Consider the following 26,641-nt stretch of genomic DNA (forward strand, 5'->3'; position numbering starts at 1 on the left):
TATGTACACTTAGGTATTAATTTAACAAACGTTTTCCTGAAACTGAACACAGTGATCTTGCTACTTAAAGTGACTGAAATTGTTTGTTCCCAATGATAAAATATGAGCTTTCAAGTGAAAGTTAGTATTTTGCAAAACTTATTTTCAACATGTTAAGCTTGATAATTTTCCAAGTGTTTAAAGATTTTTCTAATGGAATATGTACTGATATAAGCAAATGTGATTCCTTTGGTATTATATAATGGAATGTGTCAACATTTAAAATATCTGCATAAGGGTGCTTAGGTGGCTCAGTCAGTTGAGCGTCTGACTTTGGCTCAGGTCATGATCTTGCTGTTAGTGGATTTGAGCCCCATATCAGGCTCACTGCTGTCAGAGCAGAGCCCGCATTGGATCCCCTGTCCCCCTCTCTCTCTACCCCTGCCCTGCTCACTGGTGCTATCTCAAAAATAAAAACATTTAAAAAAATAGAATATCTGCATCATTCAGATAATCCGTATTTTCCAAAAGACTAAAGCATATGATGTTACAAAATTATGCATGAGTAAAAAAACCCATTCAACATGCATGATTAGAGCATTGGATCTTAATTTAACAGAGTTTGAAAAGTTTGTGAAAAGTTTATTGATAGGGTTTCAGATTCCACATTACTGTTAACTGTTAAGAAAATACCATTTGTAGAGTTTCGATATAGTAGGAAAGAAGATCTCAAATTGTCTGAAAGGATCATTAAAATACTCCTATCTTTTCCAACTGTATATCTGTATGGGGCTGGGTTTTCTTTGTATACTTCAATCTAAATAGCATATCACACAGATTGAACATGAGAGTAGAGATGAGAATCTAGCTGTCTGTCAAATTGGACATTAGTGATATTTTAGAGTGATATAAACACATTGAAGAGATTTGTAAAAATATAAAACAGTGGCACTCTTCTTATTAAATTGTTTTGTATAGAGGGTATACAGAAAGCAACATGTCTGGATGGGTTCACTGATGAATTCTACCAAACATTTAAGGAAGTATACCAATTCTCTACAATCTCTTTTGGAGGATAGAAGCAGAAAAAATACTTACTAGCTTATTCTCTGAGGCCAACATTACCTTATACTAAAACCAAACAAAGACATTACAAGAAAACAATAGAGTAATACCTCTTAATGACATAGATGTAAAAATTCTCAACAAATTATTAGCAAATCAAATCCAAAAAAATGTGAGAAGAATTATATGCACAACCAAGTGGGATTTATCTCAGATATGCAAGTCTGGTTCAGTATTTCGAGGAATGTAATCCACCACATCGGTATACTAAAATAGAAAAATCACAGGACTGTATCAGTAGATGCAGAAAAAGCATTTGACAAAATCTAACACCCATTAATGATAAAAATCAAAAATCTCAGCCAGCTGGGAATAGTGGAAAACTTCTTCAACTTCATAAAGAACATCTACAAAATCCCAACAGTTCACATCATGCTTTATGGTGAGAAACTCAAAACTTTCCCGCTAAGATCAAGTACCAGGCAAGGATGTCCTTTCACCACTTCTCTACATCATACTGTTAGTCCTTACTGATGAAATAAGACATGAAAAGAAAATAAAAAGTATACATATTGGGAAGTAAGATATGAAACTCTCTTTGTTCACAGAATACATGATCATCTATTTAGAAAACAAAATAATCAACATAAAAACCTCCTGGAACTAACTGATTATAACAAGGTTGCAGAATGCAAGATTTATATATGGAAGTCATTTGCTTTCCTATATATCAACAATGAACAGTGAAATTTGAAATTAACACAATCTCATTTACATTAGCACCCCAAAAACCAGAATACTTAGGTATAAAGCTAACAAAATATGTACAAGATGTATATGAAAAATACTGTAAAATTCTGATGAATGAGATCAAAGAACTAAATGAGAGATATTCCATGTTCATGGATAGGAAGACTCAATATTGTCAAAATGTCAGTTCTTTTTAGCTTGACCTACAGATTCAATCATTCACGATGAAAATCCCAACAAAGTATTTTGTGGATATCAACAAGCTGATTCTAAAGTTTATATGAAGAAGCATATGGAGAAGACTCAGAATAGCCAACACAATATTGAAGGAGAAGTCCTCAACACAAAGTTAGAGGACTGATACTACCTGAATTCAAGACTTACTATAAAGCTACAGTAATCACTACTGTGTGATACTGATGAAAGAAGAGACATCAGTGGAACAGAACACAGAACCTAAATATAGACCCCATAAATATAGTCAACTGATCTTTGACAAAGGAGTGAAACTAATGAAGCAAAGATAATCTTTTCAACAAATCGTGCTGGAACAACTGGACATCCATATGCAAAAAAAAAAAAAAAATGCATCTAGATAGACACTTTACACCCTTCACAAAAATTAACTCAAATTGTGACCTAATGTGATCTCAATGTGAAGTGCAAAACCGTAAAACTACTAGAAGATAACACAGGAGAAACCTGGATGACATTGGGTATGGTGATGCCATTTTAGATAGAAAACAAAAGATATGATCCATGCAAGAAATAATGGATAATTTCATTGAATTTAAAAACTTGCCTTGTGACAGACAGTATAAAGAGAAGAAGAGAAGCAACAGACAGGGAGACAATACTTACAAAAGACACATCTGATAAAGGAGTGTTATCCAAAATATACAAAGAACAATACAAGAGCAAACAACCCAATTTAAAAAATGGGACATAAACCTTAAGAAACATTTAGCCAAAGAATACGTACAGATGGCAAACAGACATATGTCAAGATGCTCCACATCATGTCATCAGGGAACTGCAAATAAAAACAATGAGATACCACTATCCACCTTCCATAGAATGGCCAAAATCTGGAACACTGACAACACCTAGTGCTGGTGAGGATGTGGACCAACATCTTTCATATGTTGCTGGTGGGAATGCAGAGTGCTACAGCTACAAGGGAGTTTGGTGGTTTCTTATAAAACTAAAGTAATGTTTCCTTACAACCCAGCAGTCATACTACTTGGTATTTACCCAAACAAAATGAAAACCCTTGTCCACATAAAAACCTGCTCATGGATGTTTTATAGTAGCTTTATTCATAATTACTAAAATTTTGAAGCAGTTGAGGTGTCTTTCAAGAGATGAATGGATAAACTGGGGTACATGCAGCCAATGGAATATTATTTGGCACTAAAAAGAAGTGACCTATCAAGCCATGAAAAGACATAGGGGAACCTTAATGCATATTAGTAAATGAAAGGGGCTAATCTGAAAAGACTATGTAATTGTATGATTACAACTATGTGATGTTCTGGAAAAGGTAAAAATATGGAGAAAATAGATCACTTTTTGTTGCCAACGGTGGGGAGTAGGGAAGATGAATAGGTGGAGCATAGAGGATGTTTAGGGCAGTAAAATATCATTTAATATTATAATGATAGATATGTGGCATTATACATTTGTCCAAACAAATAGAATGTACACCACCACAAGTGAACCCTAAGGTAAACTATGGATCTGGGGTGATTATGATACATCAGTGTAGGTTCATCCTTGGTAAACAGTGTAACATACTGGTTAGTCATGTTGATAATGGGATAGGCTCTGTGTGCGTGTATGCTCAGGATTATATGGGAAATCTCTGTGCCTCTCTCTTGATTTTGTTGTACACCTAAAACTGCTCTAACAAATAAAGTCTTTTAAAAAATATATTTATTCGTCATAAAAATATGTTAACATGAGTTATTAGTTATGTTTGAGTGAATTAAATATTTTCTAAATTTCTTATATTTAATTTTTTAATGAAGCAAATATTGATAGATGGAACCTACATAAAGGCTCCTTGTAGTTCTCAAAACATTTATTTATTTGTTTATTTATTTATGTTTATTTATTTTTAAAAAGAGAGACAGAGAGAGAGCATGAGAGGGGGAGGGCCAGAGAGCGAGAGAGACACAGAATCTGAAACAGGCTCCAATCTGTCAGCATAGAGCCAGATGTAGGGCTCAAACTCATGAACTGACAGATTATGACCTGAGCTGAAGTTGGACCTTTAACTGACTGAGCCACCCAGGTGCCCCTCTCAAAGCATTTAAAAGGGCCTTGAAATAAAAACTTTTGGGAACTGTTGATCTGCACTCTCCACTAAAGGACAGAGATCATCAGACTGGATTAAAAAATTTTCTGGCTATATGCTGTTTATAAGAGACAGTCCTAAAATAAAAGGAGGTTATTTCAGAAGGAAAAAAAGGAGCCTGAGAAGAAATGTTTGAGTAGCTTTTCAGTTCTTGCACGTATTTATTCCTTGATTTGTGTCCTTTAGAAAATGTTCCATGACCTTATATTTGACATTTCTACTGCCCTGCAGGTCCTTATCATGTAAGAAATTGAATGATTTGGCTCTATAGGCGATTCAGCAGTGTATGCATACCAGTTAAATACTTTTTAAGGACCTATGGAACATGTATGAAATTGATCATGACTTAAGCCATGAAACTTGCCTCAATACATTTTGAAGGATTGAAATTAAGTAGATCCTATTCTGTGACCCCCAAATCAATGAAATGTAATCTATTACATAAAGATAAGTAGAGGGGATAAGTAGAGGGGTGGCAGTTAAGTCAATTAAACATCCGACTCTTGATCTCTGCTCAGGTCATGATCTCGCAGTTTGTGAGTTCAAGCCCTGCATCAAGCTCTGGGCTGATCACGCAGAACGTGCTTGGGATTCTCTCTCTTCTTCTTTCTGCCCTCTCCCGCTTGTGCTCTATAAATAAATAAATAAATAAATAAATAGATAGATAGATAGATAGATAGATAAATAAATACTTCTTTCTGCCCTCTCCCGCTGGTGCTCTCTAAATAAATAAATAAATAAATAAATAAATAAATAAATACTTCTTTCTGCCCTCTCCCGCTGGTGCTCTCTAAATAAATAAATAAATAAATAAATAAATAAATAAATAAATAAATAAATCTTCTTCTTTCTGCCCTCTCCCGCTTGTGCTCTCTAAATAAATAAATAAATAAATAAATAAATAAATACTTCTTTCTGCCCTCTCCCGCTGGTGCTCTCTAAATAAATAAATAAATAAATAAATAAATAAATAAATAAATAAATAAATAAATCTTCTTCTTTCTGCCCTCTCCCGCTTGTGCTCTCTAAATAAATAAATAAATAAATAAATAAATAAATAAATAAATAAGAAAGTAGAAAAACTCCATATAGTTGGAAAAAGGTTCTAAACATGAGTCAAAGAACTTGTAATGAAAAATTAGAAAATATTTAAATACAAAATAACAAAATAATTAATAATAAAATGTGAGGTATAGTTAAAATAGTACTTAGAGAAATATATAGTCCTAAATGCTTAGATCAGGAAAGAAGAAATGCTCAGAATTCAGGAGTTAAAATATACCTGAGGGAACTAGGAGGAAGGAAATAGTAAAAATGAACGTAAACTACTAAAATAGAAAACATACTAGAAAGGATCAACAAAGCCAAAAGTTGTTGATTGGGAAAGCCCAAGGAAGTTGACAGTTTCTAGCAAGAATTATCTAGAAACAAAAAAGAGCAGACACAAATGGTATTGGGAGTGTAAAAAGTACAAAACTATAGATTTTGCAGAAATTAAAATAAGAAGATTTTAAAATGTTTTATGTCACTAAATTTGAAGTCTAGGATGAAATGTGTAAATTCCAAGGGGGAAAATACTTATCCAAATTGACATTGGGAGACACGAAACACCTGAATACTTCTATAATCATTAAAGAAATTATATCTGTAATTAGAAACCTTCTCTAAAAGAAAACAAGCTCAGATAACTTTGGATTTTTTCCAGGAATGTGGAGTTGCTTTAATTTTGGAAAATCTATTAAATTATCACATTAATAAGTTAAAGGCTTAAAAGATCTTAAATTATCCCAAAATATTTTTTAAAGTGATAAAAGTTTGGGGCACCTGGGTGGCGCAGTCGGTTAAGCGTCCGACTTCAGCCAGGTCACGATCTCGCGCTCCGTGAGTTCGAGCCCCGCGTCGGGCTCCGGGCTGATGGCTCAGAGCCTGGAGCCTGTTTCCAATTCTGTGTCTCCCTCTCTCTCTGCCCCTCCCCCGTTCATGCTCTGTCTTTCTCTGTCCCAAAAATAAATAAACGTTGAAAAAAAAAATTTTTAAGTGATAAAAGTTTAACACCTATATGTAAAAAAAAAAATTTTTAAGTGATAAAAGTTTAACACCTATATGTAAAAATAAAATTAGAAGTAGATTTAAAACCTTAAAGTCATAAGAGAACTTAATTTTATAAAGAGTAATATTTTTGAAAGAAGAAAAAGTAAACCTATAGGAAACATATTTTAGGATGAAAAATCAGAAGCATTCCCTTTTAAGATCGAGAATAATATAGGAATGACCCTCTTTACAATACCTAGTCGGAATCATGATGAGAACTCGATGTTGAACATAAGAAACACATCACAAAAATGTTAATGTTATTTCATTGTATCAAGTTAAGAAATATGTAGAACTAGACACTATATTCTTTTTTGACTTTTTACTGTGATAAAATCTACAAACAAAACTTTTTAAAACATTTTTAAGTGTGCAGCTAGTTCTGTCGCATTAAGTACACTCACAGTGTTGTACCCTTCACCACTATCTGTTTCAAGATTGTTTTCATTATACCAAATAGAAACTCTGTATCCATTAGACAATAACTCTCCGTGTCCCCTTCTCCCACGCCTGGTAATATCTGCTCTACTTTCTGTCACTATATATTTGCGTATTCCTCATATAAGAGGAATCATAACAGTATTTGACCTTTTGTGTCTGGCTTATTTCACTTAGCATAATGTCCTCAAGTTTCATCCATGATGTATCATGTATCAGAATTTCATACCTCTTAAGGCTAATATTCTGTGGTATAGATATACCACATCTTGTTTATCCATTCATCAGCAACATGTTCTTTAGGGTTGCATACATAAGTAGTATTCTTTTTTGGAAAAGAGGAGAGAAGAAGTAATCCAAAATTCAAGGTGGTAGTCATCTCTGGATGATGGAAGGAAAGGGAGGCAATTCAGGAGAGGACATAGTAGTGTTCTATTTCTTTAGCTGGATGGTGGTACAGGATGTTCATTTTATTAGTCATTAAAATAGTACTTCTGTGTTTTATACTTCAGTATCTATAATGTATTTCACAATTGTAAAAAATCAACATTGCCATTAAGTTTAATTAAAGTATTAGTGCACGACAATCTTTTTAGAACATTTTGTTTAATAAAACTCTGAAAAATCATAAAATCGAAGTAGTGCTCCCCCACATCCCCATATCCTTGTATATGGGAGAAAGAGTTCAATTTCTAGCTTGTGGTTTATTTTATGTGACATTTTAATAGGTAGAGGAAGTCTGTCAAATATTTTAATAGGAGAGGTATTATATTAATCTTGGGATCCATAATAAATGAAACATCGTACTATGAACTATTCTGTAAGAAGACCCTAACTTGAATAATTTGGACAAGAGATATTCTCTCCAAATTCTTATGATATGAAAAAAAGAATAAACTAAATTTAACTAAATTTAATTAACTTGCTTGCTACCATTATGTTATATACCTGTTGTTGTTAGTTTGGGTGGGGTTTGGGGAAGTGGCAAGATTAGATACATACTTTTTTGGTAAAATCTATAATGTTTAAAAATAGTTATAAAGAAGTCCCGAATCTTACAAAACTGTATTTATTTATTTTATAATCAGTTCATTCTTTACTAATAAAGTCATTTTGGGGGCGCCTGGGTCGCTCAGTCAGTTAAGCATCCGACTTTGGCTCAGGTCATGATCTCACGGTCCGTGAGTTCAAGCCCCGCGTTGGGCTCTGTGCTGACAGCTCAGAGCCTGCTTCAGATTCTGTGTCTCCCTCTCTCTCTGACCCTCCCCCGTTCATGCTCTGTCTTTCTCTGTCTCAAAAATAAACAAACATTTAAAAAAAATTTTTTTTAAATAAAGTCATTATAAATTTTTTCCCTTTTAAGCTATACAGAGAAAACATGTATTCACCTATTGCTCGTATGGTTATCACCTGAATGAGGGTGCACATTGAAGTGGAGAATTTGTTTTAGGTCTGGTAAGAATGTCGGGGGTCAATGCATAGATTTTAGTAACATAACTGCCTTACTTTAATTTTCTTTTTACTGTTTATTTTTGAGAGAGAGAGAGCAAGTGGGGGAGGGACAGAGGGAGAGATAGAGAGGGAAACATAGAATCTGAAACAGGTTCCAGGCTCTGAGCTGTCAGCACTGAGCCTGACATGGGGCTCAAACTTGGGAATCGCTAGATTATGACCTAGGCCAAAGTCGGATGCTTAACTGACTGAACCACTCAGGCGCCCCCATAGCTGCATTACTTTAAACATCCTGCATTGAGTTATGTTTATTTGTTTTCCTAATTTCAAGATTGGTGATCCAGGAAGGATTACTTGTAATATTAGTGTAATAAATCAGGTCAAGTGGTCAATAAATATTAATAATAAATACTATTTATTACCTACCATATGCTAAAAACTCTACTAGATATTTTAGTATATTGTTATAAGAGTTTCTCCAGGACATGTATCTAAGACGGATATTATTGCTGAGTTGTAAGATATGCATGTGTTCCACTTTACAAGGTAATGTCAACTTGCTTTCCAAAGCAGCTATATCAGTTAGAACTTTCTCCTGCAGTGTAAGAGAGTTTGTTTGCATTGTTCCCCATTTTTATCATCACTTGGTATTGTCCAGCTTTTAAAAATATTTGTCAATCTGGGGCGCCTGGGTGGCTCAGTCAGTTGAGCATCTGACTTCAGCTCAGGTCATGATCTCGCAGTTTGTGGGTTCGAGCCCCGTGTTAGGCTCTGTGCTGACAGCTCAGAGCCTGGAGACTGCTTCGGATTCTGTGTCTCCCTCTCTCTCTGCCCCTCCCCCGCTCATGCTCTGTCTCTCTCTGTCTCACTCTGTCTCAAAAATAAAGATAAACATTAAAAAAAATTAAAAAAAATATTTGTCAATCTGACAGTGTGAAACTAAGGCTCAGATACATGAAGAAATGGGCCAGAGATTAACCAATGAATAAATGCTGGTGTTACATTCAAATGCAGGTTTGCCTGATGGCAACTACAATAGGCTGGATTTTAAAGAAATGGAAATATATAAGCTAAGTCGTTTTTATAACAGAGAATACTTAGGAAAAATGAAAGTGATATTTCTTAAGCAAAAATGAGTATATTATGTAAGAACTTTCTGAGGGGAAGTATTTCTGAAAGTGTGATTTTAGATTAACTGGATTAGAATCACCTGGTAGTAGTGGTGAGTGTGTGGGAGGGGTGGGCTGGGAGTAGAGAAGGGAGGTACATATTATTTTTAGAAATGTAGCAGATTCCTGAGCCTATCTCTGGTTTTGCTAATTTAAGATCTCTGGGGATAGGATCCAGTCATCTAAATTGTCTAAAGCTCTCTTACTTTTATTTTTGTTTTTTAGTAAACACTAAAGTTAACTTTGGCTTTAGGAGTTTTGAAGTAATTCCTCAAATATTGTCAGATTCACATACAAACATGTATGAACGTAGGCCAAGAGACAGAAACTTAGTCTTACATATATGTGAACACTCACTGACTTTGTCATTGTTCTTTCTGTCTCTTAAAATCCCTTTTACTATTTTTTCTCTCATTTCTGTTCCCTTCTGTATCTTGCCCGACATGAAATAGCATTAGGACTCTGGCAGCAGTAAGAGTAATTCTAAATTCTCTCTGCCTGGCTGGCCCCTACTCCTTTGTGGAAGGACTATAAGATGCAAAAGACACGCTCGTCTCACACTGCAATCGCTTATTTCATTCCTCTTTATAGAACTGATGATAGCCGTGATATCAGTTGTGGGCTGGTAAAGACTTAGACTCGGTTGTAAAAAGTGGAGATTCATGGAGCTGAGGTAGAGCTGTGAAAGATCCTTAAAGAGGAAAACAATGTGGGAGCTTGGTGGAGAATTACTAGAAATACAGTTCAGACCTCTTTTCCCAGCACAGACTGTAGTGAGATCCTGCGTTAACAATAGAAATGGATATTGTAGACTCAAAAGACTGTTCTGCTCACCTGTCCAGACCTTACAAAGGGCTGTTTTCATTGTTGCTGAGCAAGTAAATACTTAAAGTGGTACAACTAAATATGGTTAGAATTTAGTAGATTTTATTTTCTGTTGTTTCAGAGACTGATATACCAAAAAGTTAAAAACTGCTTGAGTTCAGCAGAAAACCATTCTACAAAATTTTTATCTAAAAAATGAATTTGAATGTTAATCGTCAGAACTCTAGATTCTATAGCAATTATCCTTAAATTGGGCTTTCAAAATTATACTCATTTCCAAGTTACCTTAGTTTTTATAGTTTATTTGGTTATAAAAAATAATTATTATTAGGGGATTAGTGTCATACTTTGTGAAACAGATTTGTTTAAAAAATCTGAAAATAATGTGTGGCAGTTTGTATGTCATGCTTCCAAAACAGAGGCTTTAAATCCTATATTATATGTAAAAGTTGTTAGCTATTCTAAAGGTACAATAAGAGATTATTGTTCATATCAGTGTAATAAATTGATACTACCTGATCATACTTTTTCATTTTGCACATTGTCAGAACCTTGGACCTTAATCTTATTCTTTGATTGACAGTAGCGACCAGGGAAAGAACACTTGTATTGTTTGGGATAGTCACATCTGTTCAACTTGATTCAGTTGAGGGTATTTGCATATTCTTAAGTATTTCTTCTGAGAGGGCTTAAATCCTTCTCAAGTGCTTGATGCATTTTTGAAATTCATTCATAAGGTATCTACATGCACTAATAGCTCTGTATAATATTGCTGTGCATAATCTGACAGATAAGACCACATTTTAAAACAAGGTATTCTTTAGGGATGCTACATTACATTTTTTACTTGTCCTGCTGGCAGAAATGTCAATTTTTTTCTAAGAGGCTGGCTTAATGTTTTGATTAAATTAGTATATCTTTATTTTAGGCAGGTTTGTCAATCAGAAGACAAATAAAATAAAGATTTATTAAATAATAATTCAAAGGTTAATGGTAGTTTTTCCAGCCTTGGTTGGAAAATTGAATAATTTTATAGAAAACCATTGTAGAGCTTAAATGGATTTCTGTTTAGTCTCCTTATTTTATAGGGATGTTTAGTGAGGCATGTTTACTTACTCAGGGTCACACAGCTTGAAAATTAGGCCTTATTTTAGATCTGAACTCCAAACCAGTAAATCCTAAGGAATGCTGGTGTATGACCTCTGGTTTACATTAATGATGTCATATGAACTCTGGTTTACTTTATTTACAAATTATCTTCATCTAAAATGTTCCCTTGCCATTAGAACACGTAGTAAGGGATTACGTCTTAATCATCTTCATATCTCTCTTGAATCAACAACGTGTCTTATACACAGGTAATGCCCAATCATTATTTTGCTGTTTTGTTTTCACTGTTCTCCTAGGCTATTATTCTATTAAGGATAATTTTGAAATGAGATAGCTTATTTCTAGAATGTTAAGTACCCTTGATAGTAAATAGGTGTTATTTTGTATTCATTTCTGATGAATTGGTAGTCTCTGTTTGGAGAATTTTGAGACCTGCTAGAATCGCTTGGCAGTGTCTGCCACAGACATAGCATCAGAGAAACCAACGGTTTCTTCCTTGATATATGTGATCTTAAGGGAGGGAGAGAGAACTGTGGAGTGGAGTGATCAAAAAAGGCCCTAGGAAGAAATAAGGCTCAGATTAGAGGATAGATAGAACTCAGATACTGTAGTAAAAACGAGACACAATGCCACAGAGGCTGGAAGTTCTATGAAAATGGTAGGCATTCAAAAAGGAGAAATACCATTAATTACATTAAATAGAATGAAAGGAAGGAAAACAGTTGTCGAGTACTTTTGATACCTATCTCTGTGTTCTATCCTCTTTTTAGAGGAATTCTGGAGGCTTTCTGTCCTAGTTTCCATTCCTTGCTTTCCCTTTTCTGACATATTTAGAGTTGTTTTAGTTTATTTCTACCTCGGCCAGCTCTCTCCAATTTATGTCTGCCTTATTTAAAGATGTAAAAGTTGGAATATAACTTCATCACAATTTTATTTCAATATTGTGTTACAGGAATACATTGGGGAAGGAAGTTTCAATTGTTATTTAATCATGTTATTTAAATAGTGTTTTAAAATATTTGGGTGTAAAATAAATAACTTCAAAATTCCAAATTATATTTTATCTTCCAGGAATCCCCTTCTGGTCGAAGGAAAGCTCTGGCTACTAGCAGCATCAACATGAAACAGTATGCAAGCCCTATGCCAACTCAGACTGATGTCAAGTTAAAATTCAAGCCATTGTCTAAAAAAGTTGTATCTGCCACTCTCCAGTTTTCATTATCTTGCATTTTCCTTCGGGAAGGAAAAGCCACGTAAGTTTCTTTTGTCAAAAAGACAAGCTGCTTCTCAGTGTGTTTAAAAACTGTATGTAAACAGCTTTTGACTTAGTAGACTGGCAACAGTTGAGAATATCCTACTGCATACCAGTCATTCTTGCCATTCTTTGTTTCAGAGGCTGAATTAAATGAACTCCTTGGTGTATATAGTCTCTTGACTCTAGAGAATGAACAATAATATAAAAGTGATATTATAGCAAGTTCCAAATTTTAAATTGTGTATTATAGGGTGCCATCCATGTTTGTTTTGTATTAATTGTCTTTAGTGTAAGTAGTTGTAGTCTGAAGTACAGACAGTTCAGTTTGTAGAGCTGTTTGATGCAGCTGAGATATAAGAGGAACCCAAGATGAAAAGTTCAGGATAAGAGGGATGAAAGAACTAAAGGGACTTTTACCAGTTCATGTTCTTTGGCCCGGCCTTCCAAAAGTTGTATAGCAAAGTACAATTTTCTATATAATTATCCTTTTAAGCAATCACTTCTTAAGTACTGAATAGGCATTGCACAAAGGTAATTCCTACACCAGTTCTGATCTCCTAAGTGTAAAATAATAACTGTATAAAATGAGGAAAACATGCCTGGAACAGGAAAGATGTAACATTTACCATGCTTGTTGCATACATTCAAGTCAAGGATGAGTGTATGTTTGGGGTGTAATGAAAGGGTTAGTACTTACTTGGAGAGAAAGATCAGGGAGGGAAGAAATGGAAATTCTAAGCCTGGATTTGAAAGGTGAGAGAAGGAAGCCAGCTATGAACATTTCGATCCAATCTGAATCATAGTTCTAAATGTATTTGAGCCAGTGGAATGTGGTTACTATATTTGGCCATGTCTACTTGACTGATTAGACTGAATTCTGTGCGTCAGTCAAAATGAGATGTTTGGCACTCATCTACAGGGCAGCAAATGACTTGGTAGATAACTGTAAGCCTCATCTCTGGAAAGTTGGCTTTTGAGTGAGTGTGGCAGAGGGACAGTGCAGAATGGAAGCAATCAGTCTTTCATCTCAGGACCTTAAATTTTAGACTTAAATACTGAGAACCTAAAAATAAAGATCTTACCCTGAAGTTCAAGCCATAATGAAAGGAAAGAAAACACAGGAAGAAAAGAGAAAACAAAATCAGAGAAGATCCTTTGAATGTGGACTCCTTTCCACTGGGCAGAAGCAGTAAGTGAATCAGCACCATCCATCCCTGGGAGAATCTGGGAAATTCAAACCAAATGTCTCAATTCCAGTGGAAATTTCTCTTAAAACACCCTAAACTCCCTCTCTGCCTCCACACTCCTTGCCTTCTTAACCTTTCATAGAGAAAAATGTTCAAGGTTAAAGTATGAGGAAATTACAGAGGTAAAATTAAGCAAGTTAACATTTCAAGAGTAATGGTATATCTTAAAATAATCCCTCATTGACAGGTGAGCAATTTGTATAGCATTCATATAAGGTAATACAACTTTTTTTGTTCATGCAGACTTGATATCACTGAATTTATTTTTAAAAGGGGAAATGGTTATGTCAACTGTAGGCTTACATGAGATAAAATGCAAAGAATTTCAAAAACCAGTTTAGTCTGCATAGTTGTACTATATTTAGAAAATAAGTGAATGTTAACAAACATTTCTTTACAAAAGAGTTTTCTTGTTTTGTTTCTATTTTATTGTAGTTAGAACATGGGAAACAGTATCTTAATTTGAAATTCTGAATTTTAGGGAAGAATATCAGGTTGAAATTTAGTTTGTATGTAATGTGTTAGAAATGTGTTTTACTCACGGTAGTTTATTTGAAATTTAAGGTGAAAATGATATTTCAAGAAGACTTCATTATTTGATTTGTTTAGAGTAAGGTAAACTTTATATACTTATATTTAAAATACTTCAAGATAAAAAACATTTTTACATTTTATCCAGTATATGGTATTTAACTTATAGTCAATTCAGGTCATTTTTCATTTTGTAATTTTTAAAAATGCTGTTCCAGTAGTTCCTTCACTTTTGGGGAGTTATGGCCCCTTTGAGAAAAATGCGCATTTAAATAAGATTTACGTATAAATTTACAGTGGTTTACCATTTCTTTTTCCTCCTACCCACAAAACCAAAAGGGTTCATGGATTTCAGATTAAGAATTTCTATTCTAATTTATTTTGAAAACTTGAATATTTTAAAGTCTAGATCTTATTGATTTGCAAACTATCTCACTGTTTTATGAAACAAGTTTTTATTCCCAGACTTAATGATTAGGAACCCACACTTTAATCCTGTGAAGAAAATTTTAGTCTTCCATAGATGGCAGCAAAGAGTTAAACTAACTCCTAACTAGTTAGTTTTTAATCTAGTTTGCTCTTTACTAATTAAACATGCCATTTAAAAATTAATGAATATGACTATTTAGGTTTTTCAATAGTCTTGTACAACTATTTAAAAGGGCTCATTAATATTTAGAAAAAAGACTATATTATTATTTTCTTAAACTTTTTTCAAACAATGTCATTTAATGAACTGTGTATTAAATCTGAAATCATTGATGTAGGGATGAAGACATGCAAAGTTTGGCTAGTTTGATGAGTATGAAGCAGGCTGACATCGGCAATTTAGATGACTTTGAAGAAGATAATGAAGAAGATGATGAAAACCGAGTGAACCAAGAGGAAAAGGCAGCAAAAATTACAGGTTGGTTTTATTAGCATTAAGCTAAAAGTTTATCTTTTTTTCTTGAGAAGTTGAAAACTCAGTTTTCCAGGAAAAAAGAATGCTGCTAGAGTATTTTTTCTTCCGTAAGCCTTTTAATATGCCATTTAGCTCTCTGAAAACTTTATGTGCTGATGGTTAATAACAGATTTTCATAATTTAAAATGAAGTCCAAGCTTAGTCAAGAAAGCATAAAACTTTACTGGAACTACTGATTATAGTATAAAGTGGCCTAAATATGTTCACACTTCTTATGTCATTGTATGGATGAACCTTCTTATAAGTAAAGATCTGCCTTAAGGGTGGCATGACAAAATGCATTGGTTACTGTTTCCTAGCTCATGTACATTTATTCACATAAATTATGTGCACATTCTTTGGTTTGGATTTGTATATATCTCATGTATCCTTATATCTAGAAGATTCCATGCAAGTATTCCTTATAGCTGGTTTGGTCAGACTACCTAAGATGATTAAATATTTAGAATCTTTTGTATTGATTGGGCAATAAATACTTATTGATAATCTATCACCTTAAGGAATTGATGTCATACCTTTATTATTGGAATGAGAATCAAGCACTGTGTACATATTCCTTTCAGCTAATGAAGTGTCCTAAATTTCTGTAATGAGATCCCTAGACTTCTATCATCTAGGTGATATGTTTCCAAATTCATAGGGCACTTTGGCAGTCATCTCTTGGCTTAGCCTCAACTGTTACTGTTATATGGGGAATTTCCATTGATCATATGACACATTTAACTCCTTAGCCAGAAACTTTCTTGACTTTCTCAATTCTAGTGATGTTCACTTTCACTCCACTTCTGGAAGTTTATTATAAGGAATTGATTAGACTTATATGCAAAGGTGTATGTTTTGTCCTGTGCACATTTTATAAATTATTAATTTCTAATTTATGATTGCTGTTTTGATTTCTTAATTAACTCAAGGGTTGTTGAGGAGAGTGGGTTTTATCATGGACTTTTTTTATTTTTAGTTAGTTACCAGTTTAATTTTATTTAAATAAGATGCTGAAGCCTTTCAAATTTCAATTTCATATGAGTGAGGGTTTTTTTTATTGTAGTCTAGATACATGATCTATTTTTGTAAATTTTCTTTTAAGTATCTTTTTATATATATTTTCTATTTGTTGGATTCAGCATGTATTTATTAGGCCAAACTTTACATTTATATTATTTAGTTATTTATAGTCTTATTCTTTTTGTGTAGTTCATCTTTGAAATACTAAGAACTTCAATGCTAAATTCTTCAGTGCATAAAAATTAATTTTCTAATAGTTTCATTATGGGTTGTAATTTGATCAGTCTGCCCCACTTTATGCCTCTTGCTGTGAAATTTTGTCTGGTGTTGATATTTTAACTCATGCTTTCTTTATATTTGTATTTTCCTAGTGTATTTATCACTTTATTTTTAACCTGTATTAAGTACTTCTCTTACAAACAGTATTTGGTTTATCTATCTTTATATTCTTTGCCCTTAATAGTTACATTTTTTTGATAACTGCATACTTAATTTCACTTACATTACTTTATCCTTTTACTTGGGAATTTTCTATTATTTTTTTCCATTCACACCTTAAAATTTACCATTCTCAAATGTTCTTTATTTAAGCATTTTTAAATAGAGTTATTTGGAAGCTATACATTCTGTTTTCATTTTAGTCTACTATCATCTAAGATAAAAAAGCCAGACAGATAAATGAATGAAACTGTATTTCTCTACCAACATTAAAAATAAAACAGTTGTGCTTGGCTGGCTAAGTCAGTTGAGCAAGTGACTCTTGATCTCAGGGTTGTGAGTTTGAGCCCCACGTTAAGTATAGAGATTACTTAAAAAATAAAATATTTAAAATAAATAAATAACACAGAACGTATTGACTCACCTCATGTAAGATGAGAGAGTCAATATTTTTTTTTTTATTTAAACCCCTCCCAGCTGTTATTTTTATTTGAGTAAATTTTGGGGTTCTTCTTTCAATAATAAATGCAGACATTTGCATTAAGTTAAAATTTTTTTTGTTTTTAACTTTTATTTATTACTGAGAGACAGAGACAGGGCATGAGCATGGGAGGGGAAGAGAGAGGGGGAGACACAGGATCTGAAGCAGGCTCCAGGCTCTCAGCTGTCAGCACAGAGCCTGACACGGGGCTCGAACCCACAAACCACGAGATCATGACCTGAGCCGAAGTCGGACGCTCAACCCACTGAGCCACCCAGGCGCCCCTGCATTATGTTTATAATCATTTCAGCAACAATTATATGATAGTTTTTTAAATGCCCTGTCTTTCCTATCTTTGAGTTCTTTGTTTTATTTGGGTGGCTGAAGTACTTCAGGAAGGGTAAGTTAGTAACCTTTCTCTACTGCCACCAATGACTTTTTACTTATCCTTTAAATTTTAATAATATTGACACATACTCTGAGAAACCTTTCATGCCCACTCCCTCTTAAGCTTGACCATTCTATCCCTTAGGCTACTACTGTACTATTTACAAATGCAGACATTTTCTTGCAGCATGAATGTTTATAACTGCTGTGAGATATAATTTGATCTTTTAAATGGAGAATATGGTTTGTTCTTTGTGAATGACTTTTGATTAAAACTAAATCTCAATTAGGCCCTAGTACCATAAATAGGAAATTTTAAAACCCCACAGTTTTATAATTGTTTTGAGCAATGTTGTACTACTTTGATCACAGTAATGGGGAAAAAAGGTGGTAACAGTATGTCGGAAGTTCTTTGCTATTATCGAAAGGGAAAGAAAGGACATTATTTTTGAGTAAATTATAGATATAATGAAAACAATTATAATCAGATTTTATTGTCTTAGTCTGTTGGGGCTGCTATAACAAAATACCTTGGATGGGTAGTTTATAAGCAACTTAAATTTATTTCCCACGGTTTTGGAGACTGGAAGTCTGAGATCAAGGTGCCAGCATGGTTAGATGAGGGCCCTCTTCTGGGTCACAGACTTCTCATTGTATTCCTCACATGGTGGAAGGGGCAAAGGATCTCTCTGGGCCCCTTTTAGAAGGACATTAATCTTATTCATGAGGGCTCTGCCCTATGACCTAATCTTCTCTCAAAGGCCTTACCTCCTAATACCATCACACTGAGAATTAAGATTTAAACATGAATCTGGGGGGGGGGGCACAAATATTCAGACCATAGTATCCCTTATTGCTTAAAAATACACATACACCTTATTTTCTAAAATTCCTGTAGAATAAATAATTTTCTTTTAGATAGTCTAAAATTCTCTGACCCTAATTGAAGAAATTATTTTAATGCAACTTGTGATGATCCAAGGTTTCTTTGGAATTCTATTTTCTGTTATTATTTTATGTATGTGTTTTTTTTCCTGTTTCATGAAATTCCTTCAAGGTAGAGACTATGTTGTAACCGTTCTTTTTATCACTCGCTTCTGGCACATTGTCTGGAACATATTGAGAATTTAAGATGTGCTAACTGAAAGGTCATAAATCAATGAAGGGACTTCTTTCTCATATTATAGCCCATACTAATCACTCTGGCTTATTATCTTGTTCCATTTATTTAACCTTTACTCATATATGACCTTATCCAAGGTTGCATGGTCCCATTTTATGGAAAGCATGTGATCTTGGAGGACACATAATTCAAACCTTAAATAATTCAAGACTAGTTTTCCAAAAGTTATGAATTCAAAATGTATATTGAGGGAGCAGGGGTAGATAGGGACAGTGGTGATTAGATGCATGCTCTTAAGTAAATCCAGTCATTATAACATTTTTGCTTTGATGTTACATTTTTTTTTCCTCTATTATATTTCCAGAGTACAGTCACTTAAATTAATAGCACAGCATGTTATGGCAGTTGTTTGGCTTCCTTAGTTGCATTTTTTAGCACATGTAAATTCCATTCCAAAGTTATTATCTTTCAGGAATTTTTTTTAGCACCAGCACTACCACTCTAAAAATGTTTGGGTAAAGTAGTTTTAAGATAGTTAAAAATATATTAAAATTTAACAACAGTAATGTTAAAGCAATAGGTTAAGACTAAACAAAATGAATGCATTTTATAAACATGGTACAAATAAAGTATGGTGGGTATTTTTATTTACCAACTAAAGTGGCAGTAATTTAAACACAGCTTATATTTACTGTTCCTTGCAGCTTTGGAATTGCTAACAGAATGTTTATGGAGGAAAAAATCATTATTTAAAAAATTGCCTCTATTAATGATATCTTTATATTGCAACAGAAATGCGTAAAGTGCAATCACATATCGATAAAAATTGTATGGCTTTATTATTTCCCTAACTAAGCTGTAAACTTCTTGAGGGAACAAGACTGTTACAATTATTTTGTGATACCTTAGATTAACACCTAGAAGCTATTCATTTAATCAGTGATATGGAATATTGCTGTAAAATCAATAGTAATTAACAAAATATGTCTTCTGAAATTACAGTCTTTGCTAGAAGGTAAACATAAATCCATGATACCTATACTTGGATTGATCAAAAATCCTTACCCTGTTCCACCCGGGCCAAATTCACTTCTAACTGGAAACATTTTGGGATTGGCTCTTAGGAACCTTTTACTGATAGTATTATATATAGGTGCATTCTACAGAGGTACAGCACCAGTGAATGGGCAAGAGAATTTTGAATTGCAGTTAGAAAAATTGCAGTTTGAAATGTAGTGGGAGTAATAGACCTTGGAGATGGAGAAACAAAGCCCATTAATAGAAAGTTTATTATAGCCAGTATTAGAAAACATATATAGTTTAAAACAGTCAGTGCCTCCGTCTAGATGGCATCCTCACAGCACTTGAACCAGTATTTGGTAATATGACCATCTTTGATATTGAATTTCTGAATACACATCAACAAGAGGAAAAAGGAAAGATTCCTCCATAAATAACAATGTCTTACTGAATACAGCTCAGAAAATCAGGTTCAACTGAAGCATTTTTTATAGGAAAGCATTATCGGAGAATTCAGACATTATGAAATATCTGAAAGATCCCAGTATACCTAAAGCTGTTGGAAACATAACCAAGGATTCTACATAGGCTCATCTAGACCTATACAGGTAACATAAGCCAGACTAAGCATTAGATTCACTTGGAAGGATATTGGAAACATAGTAGCATGCCAGCAGAGCATTTCTTTTTCACTGGAGTCCTCACAGCATCCGAGGTGCTATTCTTTGACCTCTGTCTCACATGACAGCTTGGGTACAAGGAGACAAGATCCACATAGTTAGAAGCAGGGATTGCCTTGGTTTAAAGTCCATTCTGCAGAGGAGCTGGTATCTTTTGAAATGGTTAAATAGGTATAGTTTTCAGAGTCCCTGTAAGGGACATACCTAGTTACAAGAGTCCACAATTTTCTGAGCCCAAAACTGTGGCTTTCCATCAAATATATAGTCTGTTCAGAGTCTTTCCATCCAAATGTAGTTTATAAATCAAGCTTCATTTTTACCATAAGCACTGGTGTTTATTAATCCCTTTCCTATTGTTTGTAATGTTAATTTGGGAGGAGGAAGAATGACATATTGACTAACTTCAGAGGATATAATCTTAAGCACCCATTGTAGTAGAAGAGATAACAGTTCATATTTGAAGAGCTAAAGTTGATTATGGTATTCCTCAGTTCTCTGAGATTATAATGTCCTACTGCTAAGACTTGTGAATGGGTAAAAATTGGTCTACCTCCTTTGAGTAGAAGGACTGTCAGGATGAACTTGGGACTCTGGTCAGAGAATACTTCCATTAATTTGCTTCTGGTTTTTACCTGACCATTTACTCTCCAGTACCTAGGATACTCATGAACCAAACCATAGGTTTGCTGTAGAGTGTATAAAGTGATAGAATAAAAGTAGTCACCTATTTTGGAGGTCTGTGTAAAGGATAGGGATTTCTGGAATACTGCATTTATTATTTTGGTATTAATAAGGTTGGAAAACAGGGTAGAATCAGAGAGTTGGAGCATTTATGATCCCTTGAGCTAAAAAATTGAGCGGCACCTGGATGGCTCAGTTGGTTAAGCGTCCGACTTCGGCTCAGGTCATGATCTCATGGTCCGTGAGTTCAAGCCCCGCGTCGGGCTCTGTGCTGACAGCTCAGAGCCTGGAGCCTGCTTCAGATTCTGTGTCTCCCTCTCTTTCTGCCCCTCCCCTGTTCATGCTCTGTCTCTCTCTGTCTCAAAAATAAATAAACATTAAAAAAAAATTTTTTTAATTGATAAGGCATCACAGCTACTTCCTTTTTAAAGGAATTTGATAGACGGAAGACAGTAAGAATAGCTTTTCCTAGTATTTAGAAGTCACAAATGTCAACTCAGAGACTAGAAGTAGCAGAAGACACAGATTCCAAATTTAGCCTACTTTCTGTGTCACTCTTAAACCCTAATCCTGCTTTGTTTGTACTAATGACAACTGATCAGAATTCTCTAGGCCCCCCTGCCTCCCTAGGAGACTCCAGGAGAGTTCTGGTGACAGGACCAGATTGGAAGTGAGAGCTCCGAAGAAAAAGTTAGCTCTCCAGTATTTAGGGGAGGAACCAGGGGACAATGAATATTCTAAGTGCCAGTATGCATTCTTTGAGGATTTGTCCCAGGAATGCACAGTTGATTTAACCATAACAGAATAAAGGAGAAAAACCATATAATCATCTCAATAGGTATATAAAGGAGTATTTGACAAAATTCCATACTGAGTTTCTCAGCAAGGTTTCAATGTAAGGGAATTTCTTCATTTTGATAAAGAACATCTGTGAAAAGTTACAGCTAAAATCATATGTAATGGTGAAATACTGAATACTTTCCTCCTAAGACTGGGTACAAGACAAATATGTTTGTTTTCACCACTTCTGTTTAACATGATACTGGAGATCCTAACAAGATCACAGAATGCAAAATTAATATAGAAAAATCTATATTTTTAGGAGTGCCTAGGTGGCTCAGTCAGTTGAATGTCTGACTTTGGCTCAGATCATGATTTCACAATTCTGGGTTCGAGCCTCGCATCGGGCTCTGTGCTGACATCTTGAAGCCTGGAGCCTGCTTCAGATCTGTGTCTCCCTCTCTCTCTGCCCTTCCCCTGCTCATGCTCGTCTCTCTCTTTCTTAAGAATAAATAAACATTTTTAAAAAAATTTAAAAAGAAAACTCTATATTTTTATAAATGAACAGCAAACATTTGGGAAATAAAATTAACAAAATAATTCCATTTACAATCAAGGTTAAAAATAGTATAAATACTTAGAAATAAATTTAACAAAAGATGTAGAAAAACCTCTACACAGAAAACTATGATACAATATTGAAAATAATTAGAGAAGACCTTAATAAATGGAGAGATAGTCTATGTTCATAGATTAGAAGACTCAGTATTGTCAGGATTTCCATCCTCCCCAAATCAGTCTATATACATTGAATTTAGGGCTAATTGTAATCCTAGCAAGTTTTGTGGGGTTTTGTTTTTGTTTTTGAGAGAGTGAGAAAGAGAGCAAATGCACACATGAGCAGGGGAGGAGCAGAGAGAGAGGGAAAGAGAGAATCTTAAGCAGCCTCCATGCCCAATGCAGAGCCCAATGTGGGGCTCAATCTCATTACTGTGAGATTATGACCTAAGCCAAAATCAAGAGTCAGACGCTTAACAGACAGAGCCACCCAGATGCCCCTATCCTAGCAGGTTTAAAAAAAAAAAAAATGGAAAGCTGATTCTAAAATATCTTTGGAAATGCAAAGGACCTGAATAATAATACAGTCTTGAAAAGGACAGCATTGTAATATTATTACTAGGTGATAAGATTTACTCTAAAGGTATAAATCAGTATAGTGTGATATTGGCCTAGGACAGACAACTTGTTCAATGGAACAAAACAGAAAGTTCTGAAATACTTAACCAAAGTTAAGTTGAAATACCAAACTTAACTTGGCCAATTAATTTTCAACAAAGGGAAAGCATAATTCAGTGAGGAAAGGAAAATCTTTGCAACAAATTATTCTGAAACACCTTGTTGTCCATGTGGAAAAAGTGAGCCTCAATTCTTACCTCTCAGGATACACAAACATTAATTCAAGGTTGATCATAGACCTAAATGTAAAAGCTAAAACAATAAAGCTTCTGGGGAGGGGAAAGAAAAACAATGTATTTGTGACTTGAGGGCAGGCAGAGGGTTCATACATAAGACACAGAAGAGAAAACATGAAAGAAATTTTGATAAATTAGACTTCATCAAAATTAAAAACTTAGGGGCGCCTGGGTGGCACAGTCGGTTAAGCGTCCGACTTCAGCCAGGTCACGATCTCGCGGTCCGTGAGTTCGAGCCCCGCGTCGGGCTCTGGGCTGATGGCTCAGAGCCTGGAGCCTGTTTCCGATTCTGTGTCTCCCTCTCTCTCTGCCCCTCGCCCGTTCATGCTCTGTCTCTCTCTGTCCCAAAAATAAATAAACGTTGGAAAAAAAAAATTAAAAACTTAGGCTCATCAAAATAGATTGTTGAGAAAATGTATAAGTCATAGACTAGAAGAAAATACCCACAAAGCAGATATCTGATACTGTCTTGTATCCAGAATAGATTTTTTTTTTTTAATGTCTGACCATACTAAAAACACAACCCTGTTTAAAAAAATTTTTTTCAAGATTTTATTTCAAGTAATCTCTACACCCAAGGCGGGGCTCAAATTTACAATCCTGAGATCAATAGGGCTCAACTGACTGAGCCAGCCAGATATCCCCAACCCTATTTTTTTTCAAATGGGCAAGAATTTGAATATGTGGTCCCTCAAAAAAGATGTATCACTGGCCAGTGTTATGCTTTGGAGAGAAGAATGAGGATGCTGCAAGATTTGCAGGTGTGTTCTAGCTCTAGGCAATTTTATTTTTTTCTTCTTTTAACTCAACTACGGACTTTCTCAAAAGGAAAACACCACCTACTCTTAATGCCACCACCCCACCCCATCCCCTTTTTTCTTTCAATGTGATAATCTCTGGTGGTCAATTTCTATCCACTTTTGCCTTCCTAACAGTAGAATCTCAAATTACTTGACTCTTTGCTTCGATTGCCTGTCCCTAATTTAGTTTTCCACCTTATTCTCATCAATATGAAGCAAGTCCATATTGACACACTGTTGGTATGATGCTATGACCAAATACTGTACACTTTGAGTTTAACACTCAGTTTGAGTAGCACTGGGATAGAAATGTGTGGCTATTACATAGCATTCTTTAGCATTTTTCAAATGTGAAAGTATTTGGTGAAACAAAGCTTAATGCTTTGCCAGGAAGTGCTTTGGTCAAGGTAGTAAACTATTGACAAAACTTTCCACTTAAAAAAATTTTGGGAGGGGGGCGCCTGGGTGGCTCAGTCAGTTGAGCATCCGACTTTGGCTCAGGGCATGATCTCGCAGTCTGTGAGTTTGAGCCCCGCGTCGGGCTCTGTGCTGACAGCTCAGAGCCTGGAGCCTGCTTCGGATTCTGTGTCATGCTCATGCTCTGTCCCTCTCTCTGTCAAAAATAAATAAACATTAATTTTTTTTTTAATTGGGGGAGGGGCGCCTTGGTGGCTCAGTTGGTTAAGCGTCCAACTTCTGCTCAAGTCATGATCTCACGGTTCATGAGTTGGAGCCCTGCATCGGGCTCTGTGCTAACAGCGTGGAGCCTGGAGCCTGCTTTGAGTTCTGTCCCTCCCTCTCCCCCTCTACCCTTCCCCCACTCATGTTCTGTCTCTGTCTCTGTCTCTCTCTCAAAAATGAATAAACATTTAAAAAAAATTCTGAGAATAAATTTTTATTGTAAATCTTTTACATTTTTAACTTTGTTTCTGATTATATATTATAAAGCACATTGATATAGGAAATTTAAAAGAAACAGAAAAGTGCTTTTTTAAAGGGAGAAATCCGTAACAAAATTATGTATGTTAGGCTCTGGACCAACATCTTCAATGCCAGTTGATTTATTTCCATAGGAAGTTTCACACACACCTATAGTTTGGTATGTTCCCAACTGAATAGCCCCCATCACAGTGGTGGAACACTATTCACATAGTCACCCAAGTCAGATAGCTGGAACTTGCCTTAGGTTCCTTTCCCTATCCCTCATGTCAAATTAACTACCAAATCTTTATTCTTAATTTATTCTCTAATGAGCAGATATTTATTGATTGCCTCCCTTCATGGAGTGGTGATGCTGAACCACTCACCTTCTTGCTTCTTGTCCTGTTTTTTTCCAAATGCTGCCACCATGTTGCTACTGGAATGATGTACTGAAATACTGAAATGATATACTGAAATATACATTTTGATCTTTCAGTGGATCCCCATAGTTCTCAGAGTAAAGTTCACATTCTTTGATCACAATAATCTTTACAATAGGACGTTTGCCAACATCATCTCATTCCATTTTCCACCCTGGCATCTTAAACCCCAAACAACTTGCATTTCCTCAAATGTGTCTTGTTTTCACTTGTCTCCCTTTTGCCCTTGTAGAATGCTCTCATTTTTCTTTTATTTTAATAATAATGTCTGTTTGTCTTGTATTAGCTCAAATTTAAATGAAGGCCTTCCTGACCTCAGAGCTACATGCCTCTCTTCCAGTTTCACAGGCTTAAAATGAACATCTCAATCATAATATTTATCATACTTATCATACATTGTATATTGCTTCACTTGCCTGCCTATCCCATAAAAATATAAAGCCGTGAGGGCAGGTACTACCAAAGACACATATTGGTACTTGATAAATGCTTATTAAATAAGTTAGATGGTATTTCTTTGGAACTTGCCTCTCTTTATGATTTGAATTAACATTTATTTACATACCAAATAGAGGGAGTATTGGTATAGCTAATCAGAATTACCTTTTCACTTGGTTAATATGAATGAAAGTTCTAAAGCGGAAGTTCTAGGAGTAATGTAAAGATTTATTTAAGATATGGATAAATAGGAAAACTAGGATAAGGACGACTGTCATCAGTGAACAGAATGCAAAGATGAAATTATTTCGGGTTAATGAGGAAATGGTCATCACTGATTTTAGATGTCACTAAAAGCATGGTGAAGGGGAGGAAACATTATAAACGTCTAGAAATACCACAATGTAAATAATTTAATCATGTGATGGAGTCATCTTCATAATGTTTAAAGAAATTCCCATGTTGTATCTAAATCTCTATAGAGCAATATTAATGTTTTGAAGGTAAGGACCAAGTCTCATATTTCTCCGGTATTCCTCTATGATACTTATTTTATAAGATGTTTAACAAATGATTGATTTCCACCTTCATTGATTATAATAAAATAATTAAAATGTGTTAGCTATATAAGAAAAACTACAAATCTTTAAGCATTACTTAAAATAATTTTAATGTAGTGGGGCACCTGGGTGGCTTAGTCAGTTTAGTGTCTGACTTCAGCTCAGGTCATGATCTCATGGTTC

General features: G+C 34.7%; 1 protein-coding gene across 11 annotated transcripts in view; it reads left to right on the top strand.

Moving 5' to 3' along the window:
* EHBP1 (EH domain binding protein 1) overlaps positions 1-26,641 on the top strand; it is a 372,579-nt gene that overhangs the window by 161,174 nt on the left and 184,764 nt on the right. For all 11 annotated transcript variants that reach the window (XM_047852777.1, XM_047852775.1, XM_047852780.1 and 8 more), the window contains 2 exons: positions 12,310-12,491; positions 15,039-15,178. In XM_047852777.1, the coding sequence (XP_047708733.1) occupies positions 12,310-12,491; positions 15,039-15,178 (322 nt within the window). The remainder of the gene's footprint in view (positions 1-12,309; positions 12,492-15,038; positions 15,179-26,641) is intronic.

Source organism: Prionailurus viverrinus, chromosome A3 (assembly GCF_022837055.1).
Source record: "Prionailurus viverrinus isolate Anna chromosome A3, UM_Priviv_1.0, whole genome shotgun sequence".
In the NCBI taxonomy this organism is placed as follows: Eukaryota; Metazoa; Chordata; class Mammalia; order Carnivora; family Felidae; genus Prionailurus; species Prionailurus viverrinus.